General features: G+C 37.3%; 1 protein-coding gene across 3 annotated transcripts in view; it reads left to right on the top strand.

The window, feature by feature from the left end:
- The window catches only part of MYO18B (myosin XVIIIB), a 2,352,406-nt gene that overhangs the window by 2,231,999 nt on the left and 100,292 nt on the right, over positions 1-20,115 (top strand). For all 3 annotated transcript variants that reach the window (XM_044068483.1, XM_044068482.1, XM_044068484.1), the window contains one exon: positions 16,091-17,292. In XM_044068483.1, coding sequence (XP_043924418.1) covers positions 16,091-17,288 — 1,198 coding nt within the window. In that variant the 3' untranslated portion in view covers positions 17,289-17,292. The remainder of the gene's footprint in view (positions 1-16,090; positions 17,293-20,115) is intronic.

Raw genomic sequence — 20,115 nt, 5'->3', positions numbered from 1 at the left:
ATTGGTCTGTGTGAGACCCTCCAGGAGTACACTGACACCATTTAGGGATTCACCAGTCATTGGTCTGTGTGAGACCCTCCAGGAGTACACTGACATCATTTAGAGATTCACCAGTCATTGGTCTGTGTGAGACCCTCCAGGAGTACACTGACCTAATTTCGGGATTCACTGATTGCACTCAGTTTGCAGTAGTCAGCCACAACCCCTTAGTTTGGACCTGAACTTCTGAGAAGTACTTACCAAACAGTAGGGGGCCCAGCACTGACCCCTGTGGCACCTGCTGATAACAGGTCTCCTGGGTGGTGTAGAGTCACCCACCTTGATAGTGTGTGTCCAATTTGTGAGCCAGTTGGCAAGCCATTTTACAACAAAGGAATTTATATTCAGCTTGCTAAGTTTATCAGTCATGCCTGAACATGGGATTGTGTTGAAAGCTTTTGCCAAGTTGAGGTATGCTGTGTGCACAGATTTACCTTGTTAATGGCCTTGGTCACATTTTCAAAGAAATCCACCAGATTTAACAGACAGGATCTACCCTTCACAAAGCCGAGCATGTAATGTTAGAAGTAAAATTGCATGTTATTACTGGTCACCTCCCTTCTTTTTCTTTCTCTTTTTCATTAAACAAAAATAACACACAAACTCCAAGTCTAAAAGTCTACCCAGTAAACAAATGGAAGTAGAAGGAATAAAACCTGGTATTCTCGAATAAAGAAACTACTTGCTATTATTTTAGAACATTATTTTTTCAAACTAATTGGCAATAAAATGATTTCCCTTTTAAAATGTAAAATCTAAAATGCATAAGCCTTTTTTCCTAGAATCCTGGATTTGCAGTTATGAAAACAACTGGTTAACTATTTAAGTTATTTCTGTCTTATTAGAAATGTAGCTAGAGGCCATTAATCTCTCAAATTAGAATTTATAGCCCAACTGGCAAGTGTCCAGTACAGTAATTTATCTGAAATTCATTTTGCTAAAATACAGTTGCTGTAAACTGCATGAAAACATTTGAAAATATATATTTTTAATTTTATCACATTTGTCTTTTTCAAACCAAACCAAAACTAAGAAAGAACATATGTAAGTCAGAGCTCTTTGTAAACAGGCAATATGGATGATTTACTCTCTTTTGCCTGGGTAAACAGTCATTAATGTCCTTGAAGGTCAGAATGGTTTGGATTCATACAAATAGAGACTGAAACATTGCAGAAAACAATGTCAGCATGTGTACTCTGGGCTTATTAGCAGCTTGAAAAACAGTTCTCTTGTAGACAAAAACTGTATATGTAATCATCTGACAGAAAATTACTGATCACATACAAAATTGAGATAATAAATCATCAAGCAAAGAAGAGCAGTATTTCTGGGATTGAGTTCATCCTCAAGTCTTGGTGAATACCTTCATGAGGTGGACCCTGTTCACAAAATCTCATCAAGATGACACTGATATATAAACTGTATTTTATATAGCATATATCATGGAGAAAAGTAGGTTAAAAATAAAGAAGATAGCTGGGTGCACAAGACCCAGGATAAAACGTGCCCAATCCTGGGAGGTGCATTTTTGCCAGGAATAGAGAAAATGACACTGCAGAATCCTCAAAACACAAAAAAACATTCCTACAGTGAGGCTAGGTAAGGCTTAGGGGGAGGATGCCCCCCTTTTGTAACTAAAAAAGAGCCATAAAGATGACAGAAAGGACTACTGAGGCTAAGAAAGAAATTATGTATTGTTACTATTAGGCAAGAAGCTCAGAATTTCCAGACAGAAGATATACAAAAAGATTGAGAGCGAAATTAGTGGAAAGAAATTTGATTGCCAAGAAAAACTGTCAGAAGCTTCAAATCGCAAATTTGTGTTCATTAATACTACAGATTTATGAAACACATTATATAAACCAAAAAAACTTTGGGCCATTTGGAAAAAAAAGCAACTGAGGAAGTGTGAAAATATAAAGAGCAAAATATAGAGATTTTTGAAAGGTATAAACAAGAAATATGGACATGGGAAAGAAAGATAGAGCTGATATGGTACAATATTTATGCAAAGGAGAAAGACAAATTAATTAACACATAAAAGCAGCCTCAAAGACAGTTGAAGAGAAATACAGGCAAAGGCATACAGATATAGAAAATTTCACAATGCGAAAAATAAGATCACTAAGATTAGTAAAGTAGAAGTTAAAAAGATAGAATCTGAAGTTATGGAATACCTATGAATTCAACAAGTCCTCCAAGTAAGGAGAAACAGGTGGAGCAGGAGGCATCTGATGAAGAAATATGGACATGGGAAAGAAAAGGAGATTTAATATGGTGCAATATTTATGCAAAGGAGAAAGCAAAACTAATCAATACAGAAAGAGGAGCACCAAAGTTATTTGATGAGAAATACGGGCAAAGGCATGCAGATATGGAAAATTTTACAACACAAAAAATAAGAAAACAAAGAGGAAAAGTAGAAAAGAGGATTGGCAATGTAGAAACTAAAGAAATACAAACTGTTTTTTTTGGATTACATACAAAGTGAAGGATTTAGTGCAGAAAATCTAACTCTGATAACACCTCAGCAGGATAGAGCAATGAATCCCCAAATTAAGAAGAAATCAGTGGAAAGGGAAACATATGATCAGTTGCCATATGAAAATACTTAGGAAACTAGTATAAAAGGTCAGTTGGAGTTGCACTGCAAGGGAAGGAACAGGAAACTGCTGGAAGTCTGATGCAGTCAATGTTGTGGAGTGGTAGGCCAGTGAGTTCCCACATGAAAAAGCAACGGATGACACAGGATGAACCTGAAGAGAATGTGGCACAGGAAGATGCACTGGAACTTTCTGTAGAATGATCACAGGAAATGGAAAACAAAGAATGTGCCCTCATTTTAGAAGAAAATGATTTAAGAGAAAAGTTGCTTGATTAATAAAGCTGGACGGAGATATTAAGATCAGTTTAAAAACCCAAAAATAAGTTTGATAAAACAAATCCACACAGTAATTAGGACTACTTATTTATATTTATGTGATATAATAAAAGTAAATAGGAAATATTACAGTGCAGCTAAGTTAATAACAGATAAAACGCCATCATGGAAGCACTGAATAGGGAAAACTATGAAGCAATTAATATAAGACGTGTCACTGTTAGAAAAGTGAACAGATCAACAAAAATACTCAGAAAGATAAACACAATAAAATCTATGCACTGTATCAGATCAGATCAAGATCCTTCATGCACTATCACAAATAATAAACTAAAATGTCAGCACAGGCAGTAAAAAAAAAAGAAGATATGCAGATAAATATAAAGGAAAAGTACAAAATAAGAAATTTATTAGGTTCATAGGTTCATAGGTTCATACTAGGCTATCTGCCCTGGGGCAAATATAAGCCTAGCCCGATTCTGTATGGCTTACGCCACCCCTTGATTTGAGTATACTGTGCCCTTTTTAAGGTTTAGTTTACTGTGCCTCTGTCTAATAGTGACACGGGAGTAATCCCTGGGACAAACCTACGATCCCCCATCCACTTATCGAGATTCTTCTTGAAGAGATTCAGTAAGGTGCTCTGCCTCACATGAACTGGAATTCTATTCCAGAGTGAAGGGAGCCTCTGGGTTATGAACCTGTCCCTCCAGCAAGTTCTATTTATTTCTGTGCTGAGGTTCAAGTCCCTCGAGCGTGTGGCTCTAAGGGATTTAGATTTGCTGAGGTGGAGCATGTCCATTAATTCTGGATTTGACATAGCTTTGTATGTCAGGCATAGATCGCCTCGAAGTAGGTGGTATGCAACTGAGTAGAGCTGGAGTTTTTTTAACCGAGCAGCATATGGCATCTGTTTGAGACCCTTGATCCTCTTGGTGAGATACTTTTGGGGTCTTTCTAATTGCTGCAGGTGTTGGGTAAGGTACATCCCAAATAGGGCATTGTATTCTGTGATGGGCCTGATGAGGGATGAATAAAGGGGCACAATTACCTCTCTTGATCTAGATGTGAATCCCTTTGTGATGAGGTGGGCTATGTAGAAGGTCTTTCTAACCACTTTGGCAATGTGGTTTTCAAAGGAGAGATTGCTATCAACTTGGGTCCCCAGGTCCGTAATAACTTTCTCTGTATTTAATGGGTTTCTGCCTATGTGGTAATTTGTGGGCACATTGTTTTTGCCAAAGGGTATGACTATACATTTTTTGGCATTTAGCTTTAAACCATGGTGCTGGCACCAGTTATCTGTCTCTGTGAGACCTTTTTGAAGGATGTTTGTGTCAGCTGGAGAGTTGATTATGGCGCCCAGTTTGCAGTCGTCTGCGAACTTGGTGAGCCATAGTCCTCCCACGTTTGCATGTACCTCGGAAAAGTATATACCGAACAAGAGTGGTCCCAGGACAGAACCCTGTGGGATGCCACTTGTGACCGGTTTCGAGTCTGACATGGCTCCAGCAACCCTCACTCTGTGGGTTCTGTCTTTGAGCCAGTTTGAGACCCATCTTGTGACATAGGGGTTTATATTTAAGCTGGATAGCTTATCTATGATGCCCGAGTGGGGTATTGTGTCAAATGCCTTTGCAAGGTCCAGATAGGCTGTGTGGACTACCTTCCCTTCATCTATGGCTTTGGTGACTGCTTCAAAGAAGTCAACCAGGTTCAAAAGGCAGGATCTGCCCTTGACAAAGCTGAACTGGGTAGGATCTAGTGTCTTGTAGGTCCCCAATGTCTTTGTTTATGAGCTCCATGATGATCCTCTCCATAGCCTTGCAGACTAAGCTAGTCAGGCTTATGGGGCAATAGTTTCCAGGGTCCATAGAGGCTCCATCTTTGTGGAGTGGGACCACTGTTGCTGTACGCCATTCTGTGGGCACATATCCTGTAGTGAGGCTGAGATTGTATAGCTGTTTTATTTGAGGGATTAGTTCCTCTTGTAGTTCATGTAGGACGCAACCTGGGACGCCATCTGGTCCCATGGAAGCAGTTTTTTTTTGCTTTGGAGAGGGCAGCCTTCAGCTGAGCATCTGAGATGTTTGGGAGGCAGCCCTCTGCCAGGATAGATACTTGCTCTTTTGAGGGGGAAGGGGTGGAGAAGTTTGCACTAGACCTGTCTGCCAGGATATTGGTGATGTCTGTGGGTTCAGTGTATTTTTTGTCATTTAGAATCAACTCAGAACAAGTCTGGGAGTTGCATCCCAGGTTTCTAACATAACTGAAAAAAGCCTTATGATTGTCTTTGGTGTCCTGTGCAATTTTTCTCTCGAAGCTGGCCTTGGAGGATTTTATGAGGGATCGTAATTTTTTGCTAGTACTGATCAGAGATGCATTCCCTATTAGGGATTTTGCTCTATCATGTAATGGCTTCCTCCTTCTGTTGTACAGTTTATTTATGGCAGGGGTCCACCAGACTGGACGCCTGCCTTTGGATGATTGGATCTTGGTTTTGTTTGGGATAACATGATCCATGCATTCCTGGAGATGTCCGTAGAATGCATTTATATAGAATTCTGCAGTTTGGGCTGTAGTTTCCACTGGCCCTGGGGCCTTGAAGGATTCTACTTCGGTTTTGAGAAGTGAGAAGTTCGCTTTTTAGAAGTTTTTCACTGTGGTTTTCTGGGCTGGGGGTGGGGTCGGGATGTGGACATCCAGTGAAATTAATTTATGGTCTGATCTTACCAATGAGGGATATACTTCTGGTGTGGAACATAGAGTCCCCATGTTGGTAATGATCAGGTCTAGTATGTTGTCCCCTCTTGTGGGAGTGGTGACTAGTTGCTCCATACCATTTGAGTTTATAATTTTCAGGAATCTTTGGGCTAAGGTGCTGGGGCTTGAGTAGTGCTTTCAGTCAATGTTTGGGTAGTTGAAGTCACCCAATATAATGGTGTTCGGAGAGATCTTCATGTTCTCCAATGTTTTCAGGAAAGCTGAATGGGATTCCTGACTTTGAGAGGGTGGTCTGTTGGATGCTATAAACTGAAAAGCAGTCTTGCCCACTGTTAGTTGCACATGGATGGTCTCCGATACTTTGTGCAATGCCACTAACCTGGAGGTGTGGATATCCTTGATAAATATGGAAACTCCCCATCCTTTTGTGGTTCGGTCCGGGTTTTGGGGCCGAAAAGCATGATATGAGGTATAGCCTGGTAGTGCTGGGGTGCTCTCTGGAGCCTTGAACCAGGTTTCTGTCACTGTACAGATATCGATGTTCTCCATACTGAGGAGAGCTTAGAGTGCGTGCATCTTGAGGTTAAGACTTCTGGCGTTTAGCAGCATTACCCTTAGTTTCTTGTTCCTTGTGCTGTCTATGGGGGTGGGTTTGACTTTTGAGCCTTGCCTAAAAAAGACACTATGGGAGTGGCAAGAGCCTTTGCCAATATCCAAAAGCCCAGTGGTGACAGGTGCAAGCCGTCCCTAGCGAAGCAACGTGGCTTGTCGAGCATGTCATTCCAGGCTGACAGACACTGGATCCCCTTTGAATGACACCAAAATTTTAGCCAATTGTTAAAATCGATCATTTTGTCTTTGTACTGTGGCATCATTCTAGGTGAGGGTAAGATGCTGCTCAAGGTCAGGGTCATACCAGCCTGGGCTACATGATCAAAGAGCTCCTCTATGTCCCTTTTCATGTAGTCCAGGGAGGTACGTCTCAGGTCATTCACACCAGCATGTACAATAACTGAGTCATATTTGTATTTGCTTTGGAGTGACCTGAGTGCTTGCATTATGTGTCGGATCCTAGCACCAGACAGGCAGCTCACTGTGACCTTCTCTTTATTCAGCCTGGTGAGCGGGACATCAGTGTGTCTGACAATAGAGTCACTTATAACAAGAGTATCAGGTGTGTTATTCAGCCTTAAGGGCTGTGGCTGCTTGGCACACTGACTTTGTGGGTTATGTGTTGTGTGTGTTTTGTTTTGAGGTAGCGTTTGCTTGGATGTCTGCTTTGGAGGTCTCTGTTGCTTAGGTAGATTTTTATTTAGAGCCTCCGAGTATGTTTTTGTGTATTTATGTGTTTGGTTCGCTGATGTGGTGGGACTATATGATACTGGAATTGTGTTGTGTGAGGTTACCTTCTCCTCCTGACTGGTTACACAAGTTTTGAGATGAGAGAGCTCAGCCTCCAGTTTGGCTAAATAGTTGCATCTCTCACATATATTTGAACCTGTTTGGAGGAGGAGAGGGTTGTCCGTGTACATGAGACAGTTGTAACATTGCCTCAAAATTCCCAGATTCACCAGATGGACTGGAGAGGAAACCATTGACTGACCTTTGGACATGCTAGAGTAATAGGGAAACTGAATTTAAGATGGACCAATAGAGAACAGGGTAATCGTAGAGAGTATAAGAGTAAGTAGTGCTTATGGTTTAATAGTGCTAACTTGTAGGATTACTTAATTGTACCAGTGCAGGGCCTTAGAATGAGAATATGGTGTTTAAATTGAGAGATAGAGCAGTTCTAAGGGAAAAAGTGAAGAGCAGACTTTGTGGAGCCAGGAATAGTTTAAACCCAATTAGGCGGCGCTGCCCGTTGTTGCACTATGCTCAAAAATGCGCAAAACAGTGCAAAAGAGGGTTTTAAGAGAGGAAGATGAAGAAGTTTTGGAATTGACCCAAAATGGCCAATAAAACTACAGTTTTAAGTCAGTAACCACTCCCACAGGGGCAGGCAGGCTGCTCAATGTTTTTCACTGCCACTGATCAACAGAGAGACTTTCCTTTAGCCCAAGCAAAAAATGGCCTCACAGAAACTTACAAACAGTTCAAGAACAGCAAGCCTGTAACTGAACTTTTTTAAATCTCAGAAAAGTGGGAAAAAAGCAAGATTTTTTTGGTTTTTTTGTTTTTTCAGAGATAGCAGAGGTTAACAAGTATCAACATTTTATAACAGTGCAGTAAATGACCCCACACAAAAGTGCTAGGCCAAAGACAGATAAAATGCAAGTTTTGAGAAAAAAACGATTTTAAAAATAAGTGCAAACAGGAAATTCAGTAAACAGCTCTAGGTTGTGCTCAAAATACAGTTACTAATGCAGAAATCAAATTTAACAAGCCAGAAAATGCTCAAACTAGGCGGCTATGCAGAAAAACTTAGCAAATAAACAGAGGAAAACACTTAAAGTCTCAAAAGTGGCCCCTTTCTTCTCTCAGTGTTTTCTCCTCTTGGTGGGTGCTTCACCAACAGCCAACAAGCCTGAAAAGACGCCAAAACTATGAGGCAACCAGGTTTTAAGAGAGGAAGATGGAGGAGTTTGGGAATTGACCCAGAATGGCCAATAAAACTACAGTTTCAAGTCAGTAACCACTCCCACAGGGGCAGGCAGGCTGCTCAATGTTTTTCACTGCCACTGATCAACAGAGAGACTTTCCTTTAGCCCAAGCAAAAAATGGCCTCACAGAAACTTACAAACAGTTCAAGAACAGCAAGCCTGTAACTGAACTTTTTTAAATCTCAGAAAAGTGGGAAAAAAGCAAGATTTTTTTTTGTTTTTTTGTTTTTTCAGAGATAGCAGAGGTTAACAAGTATCAACAAGTTATAACAGTGCAGTAAATGACCCCACAAGAGTGCTAGGCCAAAGACAGATAAAATGCAAGTTTTGAGAAAAACGATTTTAAAAATAAGTGCAAACAGGAAATTCAGTAAACAGCTCTAGGTTGTGCTCTAAATACAGTTACTAATGCAGAAATCAAATTTAACAAGCCAGAAAATGCTCAAAATAGGCAGCTATGCAGAAAAACTTAGCAAATAAACAGAGGAAAAATACTTAAAGTCTCAAAAGTGGCTCCTTTCTTCTCTCAGCATTTTCTCCTCTTGGTGGGTGCTTCACCAACAGTGAAGATTTCAATTTCTCTTGCCATTACTTCATGCCAGTTCATATCCTATATAGATACATTTTGGAGAAATATCTATGAAGATCTTGTGGAACATAACACAGATGCCCAATACTCAGAAGAAATAAAAGAAAGAATGCAAACTCCAAATATATAGGATATGAACTGGCATGAAGTAATGGCAAGAGAAATTGAAATAAAGTTAAGCAAAGCTCCTAATTGCAACCCCCCCAGGCCTAGATGCAGTACATAATGTCTGTTGACCCAACAAAGTTGTACATAGAACTGGGAAACAAGGCAAAAGGAATTGAAAGACCACCAAAAAAGAAGAAATAGATACATTTTGGAGAGATATCTATGAAGATCTTGTGGAACATAACAAAGATGCCCAATACTCAGAAGAAATAAAAGAAAGAATGCAAACTCCAAATATATAGGATATGAACTGGCATGAAGTAATGGCAAGAGAAATTGAAATAAAGTTAAGTAAAGCTCCTAATTGCAACCCCCCAGGCCTAGATGCAGTACATAATGTCTGGCTAAAGTATTAGTATCTTTACATGAAGATTTAGCCATGAGTAAGGATTGAATATATGAACACCCCAGACAGACACCAACTTGGTTAACAATGGGAAGAACGGTACTCCTACTTTTATGAACCTACAAGCTATTCTAAGATTGTAGACCAATAACTTGCCTTTGGTGATGTATTAACTATGCAGTGGAATTGATCTCAACACAGTTTATCAGTACACAAGTAAAAGACAAATAAAAATCTCAACAGGAAGTCCCAAAAGAGAACGCCAGCAGACAGTTTATAGTCATTTATATGAAAAGTCAGTCATGGCAATGTAACAAAATAAAGTTATATGGAAAAAGGATTATTTGTTATTAAATAAAGTCATAATAGAGAACTGTAAAAAGGGGATGAATCTAAGTATGGCATGGATAGACTACAAAAAACATTTGACAGTATCCCGCATTCATGGATAAGAGTGCTTAAAATGTATAAGATACACCCTACACTGATCAATAACATTACAGAGACCATCAAACTGTGGCAAACCACTTTGCAGTTAAGCCATAATAAAGGACAAATTATTAATCCAGGGATAAAGATTCAAAAGGTGGATATTCCAGGGTTACTGTCTTGTCTTCCCATAACCCAATACGTTGTCTACTTATCAAATGAGGTCATGGGTACAATTTGGCTAACAGAAAACAACAAAATGTAAATACTTCTCATCTTCTTTTTGTGGATGATTTAAAACTGTGTAGTTCATCAGATGAGGAACTGTGAGCATAACTGTTAGTGGTCAAAACTTGTGGAGATGATATAAGAATGTAATTTGGTCTCAATAAATGTGCAAAAACAACCTTTAAAGTGGGAAAGCTGCAGCACCAAGGAAACATCAGCCTCAGACAAGAATGTGATATAAAAGAAACTGAGCAAGAGGAAGTGTATGAATATTTGGGAGTTGATGAAGGATCAACAATAAAACATGAACAAATGTGAATAAAGGTTAGTAAGGAATATTTTAGAAGACTAAAATTAATACTGAAAACAGCATCAATATTTAGGAACAAAGTCCACCCAGTTTGCTCTTCATGTCCTAACTTACAGTTTTGGAGTGACTGACTTGCCCCAAATGGTGTTGGATCGGTTGGACAGGAAAACAGGAAGGATGCTTCATGCTTATCAAATGATTTATAAAAATCACTATATACCAAGGCTATATACTCCCCATTCTGAAAGCGGTATGGGCCTCCTCAAAATTGATTACATGTATACATTTGCAGTCGTAGGACTGCATACATATCTGCTGACCTCACATGACACAAACATAGAAAAAGTTTTAAAATATGAGAAGGATAAGTCTAAGATGACGTCCCTGCATAGTTTAGCAGTAACATATTGGTGTCAAGCAGGAATGGATATCAAAGCAGAAGTATATACAAATCATGCAGTAACTGAATGTACCAAAAAATCAATAGAAAGAACATACAGTGAAGGATCAGATGAGAAGGCAAGAAATGTGGAAATGTGTAAATATAATTGCAAGTATAGAAAACTCTTGGAACAACCTCATGTTGATCAGGATAGAATGAAAGAATGGTTAAGTAGAGGTGAATTTAAATCAAAAGACAAAATGTTAATAATGGCAGCCAAAGATGGTTTACATGTTGGTTAACAAAGTTCATCCAACATGTGTGAGTAACACACAAATGTAGGTTTTGTAAAACAGAATTGGAAACAGTCACACATCTTCTTTCTGGTGGTGATAAACTAATGGCAGAAGGACTGCAGGCATAATAATGTGGCAAGACTGTTTCATTTGTGATTGTGCAAACTAATATTGAAGCAGCTGAAAAACATGGAAACATGAGCCACAAAGCATTATAGAAAATGATGATGTTTATTTTTTTATTTATTTATTTTAGATTTATTAACCAGGGGTGTCTGACTGAGCCGAAAAGGCCCTTTTTCAGCAGAGGCCCAGGGAGAAAAGCTCCACAAAGAAAAATTACACATTTATTTAGACATGATCAGTATACACACAAATTACAAGAGACATGTTTTTACAGTGGTATGCGGCACATAAACAGTTACAGTGGAGAGAACAAACAAAAAAATATTAATTTTAAAAATAAAGGTAATTAATAGATTTGTGGTGTACAGCTGAAATTTGAAACATAAGTAGAATACATACATAGTACACAGGTACAGTACATACATTGTAGATTAGCCAGTGTTTGTGAGTAAGATTGAAAACTATTATCAAGTGCTCTAGATTTTATATGATATGTATTATATCACATGGGATCATCCATTAACAACAGTTCAAAAAATAGATGTGAGAAAATTGGATATAGTAGTGCATGAAAAGAAGGCAAAAGTACCATTAATCATTGAAATTGCTACCCAGTGACTATAGTGTCTTGCATACAGAGAGGCACAAAGTCATAAAATATCAGGATTTGCAGGCAGGAGTGAGGGCAATCTGGAAGAAGGATACCCAGACAGTTCCAGTAGTAGTAGGAGCAATGGGTCTTATAAAAAAAGAATTTGCTGTTGTGTTTAGATATATTACCGATAGATGCAACTCAGTATGAATTGCAGAAGGAGGGGCACATTGTGACTGCTGCGAAGAGCACTTCTAGATAGCATCAAAGGTTGAAACTATAGTAATTTCATGAACTTTTATCAGTCTTTGACTTAGGGATGGGGTCCATTCCCGTCATGGTACTAGAAACCCAAAAGACTTGGAGAAATTAAAAAGTCAGATGATCATGCACAGTTCATACTCAACTAAGTTTTTTTCTAAAAGTTGCAAACAGTGAAAAACAGAACGCTACAGTATTCGCTTATCTCCACACAACTATGACCCAGTTCAACACCAATAAAATGAATGGAGCTCCAAAGTGAATTCACTATTAAAATCTGTTTCAATCCATATAATGTTTAGTGCTTTCACCCACTGGACCATGGGCTTCCTCAGAACATTCAACCTACAAATAATGCAAGTTTAAATACAGCCATTTCGCACCAAAATCTTTTTCAGTTCCTTAAAGCTGTATACTTCTAAAAAACAAACAATGTTTCGACAAAGAATTTAAAAAGAATTTAAAAAGCAAAATTATAGGTTATTGCTCAAATAAATATGCTCATATAAATATATAAATATATAACACACCTAACTAATAATGTACATATATTTCATCAACAAGTGATTTTCCCCTTTACTATCTATATGTTTAAAGAAAGCATTTATTTGGTCTTTTGTCCTTATACTATACAACTGAGAGTAAATTCTCTTTCTAAAATTTCTCTCTGTTTTCCCTATATAGTATGAAGGACAGACCATACATTTAGCTAAATAAATTAACATTTTGGTATTGCAATTGCCTCGCTTAAAATTAATTTTAGTCCTATTATAGTTTTTAATATAATTTCTGTCTCTTCATTAATCGCAAAACACTGGTGACATGCACCACATTTTGATGTGTGTGTAAATCTTACTGTTTTGCTTGTTTTCTGACTTCTTTCTAACAACATTTTCAGATTTTATATATATATATAGGGAAAACAGAGAGAAATTTTAGAAAGAGAATTTACTCTCATTTGTATAGTATAATGACAAAAGACCAAATAAATGCTTTGTTTAAACATATAGATAGTAAAGGGGAAAATCATTATTTTAAATTTGCCATTTTGGAAACGGTTCTTAGGAATCCAAGGGGTGGAAATATTAAGAGTGTCTTAGCATACAAAGAGGTTTGGTGGCAGATATTGACGGATGCTACGACACCACCTGGATTAAATAAACACATATCAGCAAAACCATTATTAGAAATCATTTGTGGATGAAATATATGTACATTATTAGTTAGGTGTGTTATATATTTATATATTTATATGAGCATATTTATTTGAGCAATAACCTATAGTTTTGATTTTTAAATTCTTTTTAAATTCTTTGTCTTAACATTGTTTGTTTTTTAGAAGTATACAGCTTTAAGGAACTGAAAAAGATTTTGGTGCCAAATGGCTGTATTTAAACTTGTATTATTTGTAGTTTGAATGTTCTGAGGAAGCCCACGGTCCAGTGGGTGAAAGCACTAAACATTATATGGATTAAAACAGATTTCAATAGTGAATTCACTTTGGAGCTCCATTCATTTAATTGGTGTTGAACTGGGTCATAGTTGTGTGGAGATAAGCGAATACTGTAGCGTTCTGTTTTTCGCTGTTTGCAAGTTTTTTTCTAAGAAATTTAAATCACGTGATATACCTTTCTTGGGAATTCATTTTGTCTGTCTCTCTTGCGCAGCTCCAAAAAGCAGATATTATGTCAGACATTAACATATACTACTGCTTTAAGACTTTAATCATGGTAATGCAAGCAAAAAAAAAAAAATAAAAAAATAAAAAAACAGATATAACGGTTCTGTTATTGCTGGCTATATTGCAACAAGTTGACCTGGTATTTTTCTGCCTTTGTACTGTGCCATTTTATTGCAAAATTACATACTTATACTTTTCACTCCAAATTGCCTGGCAATTGTGACAGTAAAAATACTTTGAGTTCTACCAGTTTGTATTTACCAAAATATCTGTGCATTTCTTTTTTGTTAGAAACCGCTGTAATGCATGCAGCAGAGATTAGTTCATTGAACTGTACTAGGTCAATAATACCTTTTAACCCTGAAAAGCATTATTAATTTATTAGTTCCAAGCTCAAAGGAGTCTTGTTTTAAAAAGTGTTTGAGTTAGCCTGTGTTGTGTAACATGATTCATTCCAAGTATGCAATTAGAAAGATGAAGTGTGCTTACAGTCTGCATTTCAAAAAGATGCTGAACCCTGAAGTGATTCTGCAGTTTCTTCTTCCATCATGACATACACTATCATAAGCCAAGGTCAGTTATTCCAGTCAATTTTTTTGACAGTGCCTACAGGTGCATTCGTAAAGGACCTAAACATTGACTGATAACAAATGGCTTCAAATGCTCTCAGTTTAGCCCTACCCTATTATTGCCACAACTCGTCTTCTCCATCTGGTCATGCTGACTTGTAAATCTGCAACCAGATAAGATAATGTACTTGATTACTTTATTTCAAAATCTGGTTTGGCAATTGTAAAGTTTTGACTTGAAATTGCGTCACATAAATTCCTTAGATACATAAATAGGTTTTATTCTGAATAGGATAGCTGTGAGAATCAGAAAAGTGAATCTAATATGACAGACTGAAGACTAACATTATGCTATGGTTGCAGTCACTACCTATATTTTTTATTGAAGTTTGAAAATAACATGACCATGGTATATTAGGCTACTCAAATCCATTTATGATGGTTTTAGTTACATTATACGTTCTGACTTTCTAAATAACCTGCAAAAATGTGTTTTCTGGATAAGGACTATTATAAGTGTCTAGTTTTTTTCTTCTTTCTGTCATTCCAACATTATAATGCACTTATATGTATCATGAAATTGTAAGCTTCAAGAGTCAACTAGCAGTATAAAAATATGTGGCATGAGTTCCTTTTTTGATAAAAGTTTAAAATCATTCAAATTAATAAAATGCTTTTCTGAAAACAACACTAAATGTCTGAGTGTCAGGCAAACAGAACCAACAGGAAATTTAACCTACCACTGTGCAGCAGTTCTCTGATGGGCTTTTCCTTTGCAAGAACATGACCCATTTAACAATAAGACAGAGGTTAGGCTTGATAAGATGATTAGCATTACATGGGGCATCCAGTATATGATTCACTGTCAGTCATTAGTGCATTCAGCAGTAATAAGACAATTTTTATGGTTCAGAGAGTTTGAGTCTGATAAAATAAGTCATTTCAGGTACAGCTCTACCTATGAGATATATTGTTCTTTATATATTATACAAATACACAAAAATGACGTCCATACTCTTACTAATTGTAAGATTTGATAAGACTGTAGTATACTGGAATTAACTGGAAACAACTAAAATGACACTGAAACCAAAGTCTTTATCTGTTAATTACCCAAACTTGTGCTGAACAGGTGCCAGTCTCTCCTTTATGGGGCAAGTGTTGTGTACTTTTCAGAATGAATTCTCCAAACACTGTAGTTCATTTAATAAGGCTTTATTAGATGTTCACAATATCCGAATATTGTCTTCATTAACAGTGCTGATAAACAATAACAGTCTGTAGAAATGCTGGAATATTGGTTAGTAATAACAATGCTGCTAAATATATCCAAAGTTTCTGCATGTTATTCTGATTGTTCTGAATAATGTAAACTGAAACAGTCTTTATTTGACCTGTCTTCTGTACTCAGACTCCAGTGTCTGTCTTGTAGCTTAATCTTTTCTGTATGTCGGGTCGAGCTAACTGACTGACTGACTTCCCTAACTGTATCTCAAGTATATTTTCAAAACTCTGTAATGCTTTAAATTACTTTTTAGCCCTGGTAACCTTGGTTTTCAGGCCTTATCTTGTTTTGCAGCCTTGTCTTGTTTTGCAGGTGCCTAGCTGTCTCGTTATCTAACATTTTCTTGATTCTTCCCTTGAGAAAGAGAACAGAAAAAAACAGTCTGTAGCCTTCCCTTGAGAACTGTTATCTCTCATGAATGACCAGCAAGGTTATTCTTTCTTTTTGCTTAACTGCCTCTTTCTAAAATGTCTGACACTACATATTTTACCTTTTAGTCTGTATAATGCCTAATAACTATTTTAAAATGGAGGTCTCTAATCTAATATTAATCATCATGTTGTATTTTTTTTATTAAATAGATCGCACAGAGAGAATAAAAATGATGATTTAAGCCGAACAAGCTCATCACTAAGTAAGACAAGTTCAAAATGGAAGGAATCTGAATCTGTTCTAGATAAAACTGACTTATATAATAAATCAAGAAGGCCTTTAGATGTTATAGAGGAAAACATTCCAAAGAGGAAGTCTCCACCAGCAGAAGATAGGTCTACCAAGTCATCCTTGGCTTTATCAGAATTCTTAGAAGAGTTGAGAAGAAAACAGATGGCAGAAAAGGAACAAGCATCTTTAGTTCTAGAGGACAGCTCAGTATTACCGATTTATCAAACAACTGGTGTATCTTCTCTTCGGAGGCGTACAAGTGTTAAAGATGAGGATGAAGATACCACCCTGCAGTTTGGCAACAAGGGATTAAATGAGTCACAGGAAAATTCAAGCAATTTGACACGGTCAGTTAGCCTTAGATCCATCCCATCAGAAACATCAAATCCAACCTTGTCCCCAGCAGTAAAAAGGATGACAAGATTTGGCTCATGTGAATCTCTTCTTCATCCTCAAAGCACGTCAGTACCGCTAAACTCAATACTTAAATTATCACCTGCACCAGTCAGAAAGATTACATCTCCAAGGTTAAAACCATTAAGACATCATCCTGAACTGACAATAGAAGAAGATGATGATTCTCGACCTATAACAAAGCCTCTTGTCTTTCAAAATAAATGCCTAGGTAATCTTACAGATGAAGATAAAGAAACTGATCACACTAGTTGGAAGATACCAAGCCTTAGTTATGAAAGAAAACGCACTGAAGATTTTGATGATATTTTGCCAGCCATAAAAAGAGCCCAATCAGCTAGTAACTTGGCACGATCACCTACGGAAGCAAGGGCAGGAAGAAGGCCCTTAAGTGTTCATTTTGGGGACCTCTCTTTAGAGAGTCCATCTTCTTTGGGTGCTTTCAAAAGAACTCCCTTAAAGGAATCACCTGAGGAGCTTGCCAACTTATCAGACTCTTCTTCATCATCAGGCTCCATTTTTTCTTGTAAAAGTGCAGACAGCATAAAAAGTCAACCAAAAATGAAGAAATCAGAATCTGAAGGGCATTCTGAGGCACAAAAGAGTAAAGATTGTGCAGAAGAAAAACAGTCAGAGGGAGACAGGGAGGAGAAAGATGTTAATACCATCATGATGAAATATCTTCAAAAACCTGAGAAATAATAAGGTAAAATATTAATGCATTATGTAAACTAAGAATTTGATGACACTGATCACTTTATAGTCATTCACAGTAACTTATGAGGAAATACCTTTGCTTGTTACAGAATAAACTCCTAAAAGTATACACACTTAGACTTTATTGCCTCATATAACTAACCATGTAATCACGTATCTCTACTATTTCTGATTAACATGTGAAAATGAAATCAGATTGAAGCCCCACTGTCCACCTTACTCATGCATGTTAACCCTAACCCAGACCCTGCCCCTGCCTCTAACTGTAATCTAACACATTAGTTTATGAAAACCCCTTTTGCTATCAATATCAGTATTCATACTAACTTGGTTTGTCAAAATCATTAAGGTTATGGTTATGAAAACAGAAAAGAAGACTGTATGATTTCCCTTTTTGATCACTTGATGTTCAATGTGTTTATTTTTCAACTAAGTCTATGTTCAAAGTGTATTACTCATCAGTGCTTCTGCACTTCGTTATATGATCATATATGTTCAATTTATGTGTCTGTTTATATTATATGTTTAACAACAAAAATTCAGACTGTAAATCTATTAATCTTGTGTATTTGGCTGTAAGAGCTGCCAAGTATTTTACATGGGTAAAACCAATAGACAGTTGAAAGAGCATGTACTCCAAAATTTAGGTGACATTAGAAGGATGAATGTCCTAAATGCTTTGTACAAACACATTAGTTTCAAGATAGGACATTCTTTTAATTTCACAGAATTAGAAATAATTAAATGTGGTATTAGAGGTAGATACATGGTCAACAAAATGGAATTAGCAGAGATGAGATGGCTAGCTAGTCTGCAAGCACATAGGTTTCCAGGACTGAATGCCAATATACCTTTAAAACAAGCCCTAAAGGCTCATCCATTACATCACTAAGGTTCTATTTTTTGATTGGTCATAGGTTATTTAAATATCTCTGTGTGCTTTATGTATGTTTGAGATCTGATGAGGCATCTTGTGTAAAAGCACTTATCCATTTTATGGTTGTTTTTTGTTTTTCGCATTAAATTGTATAGTTTTATGACCTCAGCCTTGTTGGTCAGAGTGTTTCTTTGCTTCTATTTTACTATGTTATATATTTAGTTATTTATGTCATCCAAGGCACTGATTTTCATTTATTCTTTCACTTATTCATTTAAGGCAAATCTTTTTTTTTTTTTTTTTGCCGACTAGTGCTTCTTTTCAAGGGATGTTGTGGCTTGTTTGGATAGAGAGCCATGAGAATTAGTAGAAATTCATTCTCAAAGAACACATAACTTCATGACAACTAAAGTAACCCATGCAGGGGGAAGGTGTAGAACTGACTGCAATCTGCACTACACACACAGAACAATGTTGTTTTGCATACCAGGGACTGGAGTAAACCCTGATTAGCCACTGTTAAATAAGATGATCAATAAAGCAGCAAGGAAAACAAATGAAAGGAGAGAGACTAGAGACTGATTCTGCATTATTGAGAAGTATTTATTTATTTATTTAGTTTGCTTATCAGGGTACTACACTGATCAAAACAGAACAGCTCCCTATTGAAATGTTGGCACTTGAAATGCCAAGTACTGCAAGCCAAAAAAAAAAAAAAAGACCAAAAACTCAGGAGAAGTCCGAATCTCTCGAAACTCTTAATCTTCTTTTAGCAGATGGACAAGCCCCTCCTATACCCCCATATGGGGAAAGGGTAAGTCCCCCATACTCCCAAACTTTTATATACCAAATCTGAGATTGCCATACCTTGGAGAAAAGGGAATAGTCCTAGAAATGGCATCTCAGACTTAGTATATAGAAGTCTGTTCTTTCAGCCATTTGATCTCCATATCTTAGGACTTGATTTAGTGGGTCCCAACATTTCAAATGATTACCCAGCAGACCATTTATAGGCACAGCCCTGTCTAGGGGTAGGGTTAAGGCTAGGTGAGCTTCACTATGACTTTATTTTCAGACATGTTAATCAGAAGTAGAAAAGGGTAGACAGGCTATGAGATCACAGAAAGGCAGAGGATAAAGACAGCCTAATTAGATAGGTGTAAATGATGGAAGGGCAGCAGGCTGCAGGTAGAAGAAGGCAACACCAAATGCAAAGCTCCACATATCTGTGTAACTTTAGACACAGGTAATTAAGCAGCTTAAGAGAAAGGAGGCACAGGTAATTAAATAGCTTAAGGGAAAAGAAACAAAGAGAAAATTAAGAAGAGATGGGATGTAGAACTGAAAAGTGGGGGAAAGCAGGAAGGTAGCTGTACCATAACATATAAAGGAATGAGTAAAGAAAATGAATACCAAGATAAAGATAGTTAATGTATGGACAGAGGACTCTTAGCCGGGATGCTGAAATAAGAATCAAATATTAAGACAGGTAATATATACAACACAAAGATTAATGCACATAAGGTTTAAGTAAGGCAGCCTTTATTACTTGCAGCAAGGAGACAACGCATATGGATACAAGGTTTGTCTGATTTGTCATAGTTCAGCCTGCTGTTTTTATACAGTTTTCTGCACGTACACAGGAAGGTGTTATTAGATTTACTGCTGACATGGTCAGAAAATTGCTGTCTTGCAAAAACATGTTTGAGAAAAATAACCTGGCCTTGGGCTTATTTTCAACCCTCCCTGGTTTCTCATGAATCTTCAGCTGTCCAGTTCTGATATGATACATTTGCCTAGGGTCAAGGTACAACCCTGGCCTCAATACACATCCTGCTGATTATGGTAGACTTTTAGGCATCAATTGTTCTCTTATCTGAGTCTCCAGCAGCTGCACATATTTACACAGAATAAGCAGAATAAATGTATTAACTC

This window comes from Protopterus annectens, chromosome 4.part0 (assembly GCF_019279795.1).
Source record: "Protopterus annectens isolate FY-2018-M chromosome 4.part0, PAN1.0, whole genome shotgun sequence".
NCBI classification, from domain to species: Eukaryota; Metazoa; Chordata; order Ceratodontiformes; family Protopteridae; genus Protopterus; species Protopterus annectens.
This window is presented reverse-complemented; position numbering and strand designations above follow the sequence as displayed.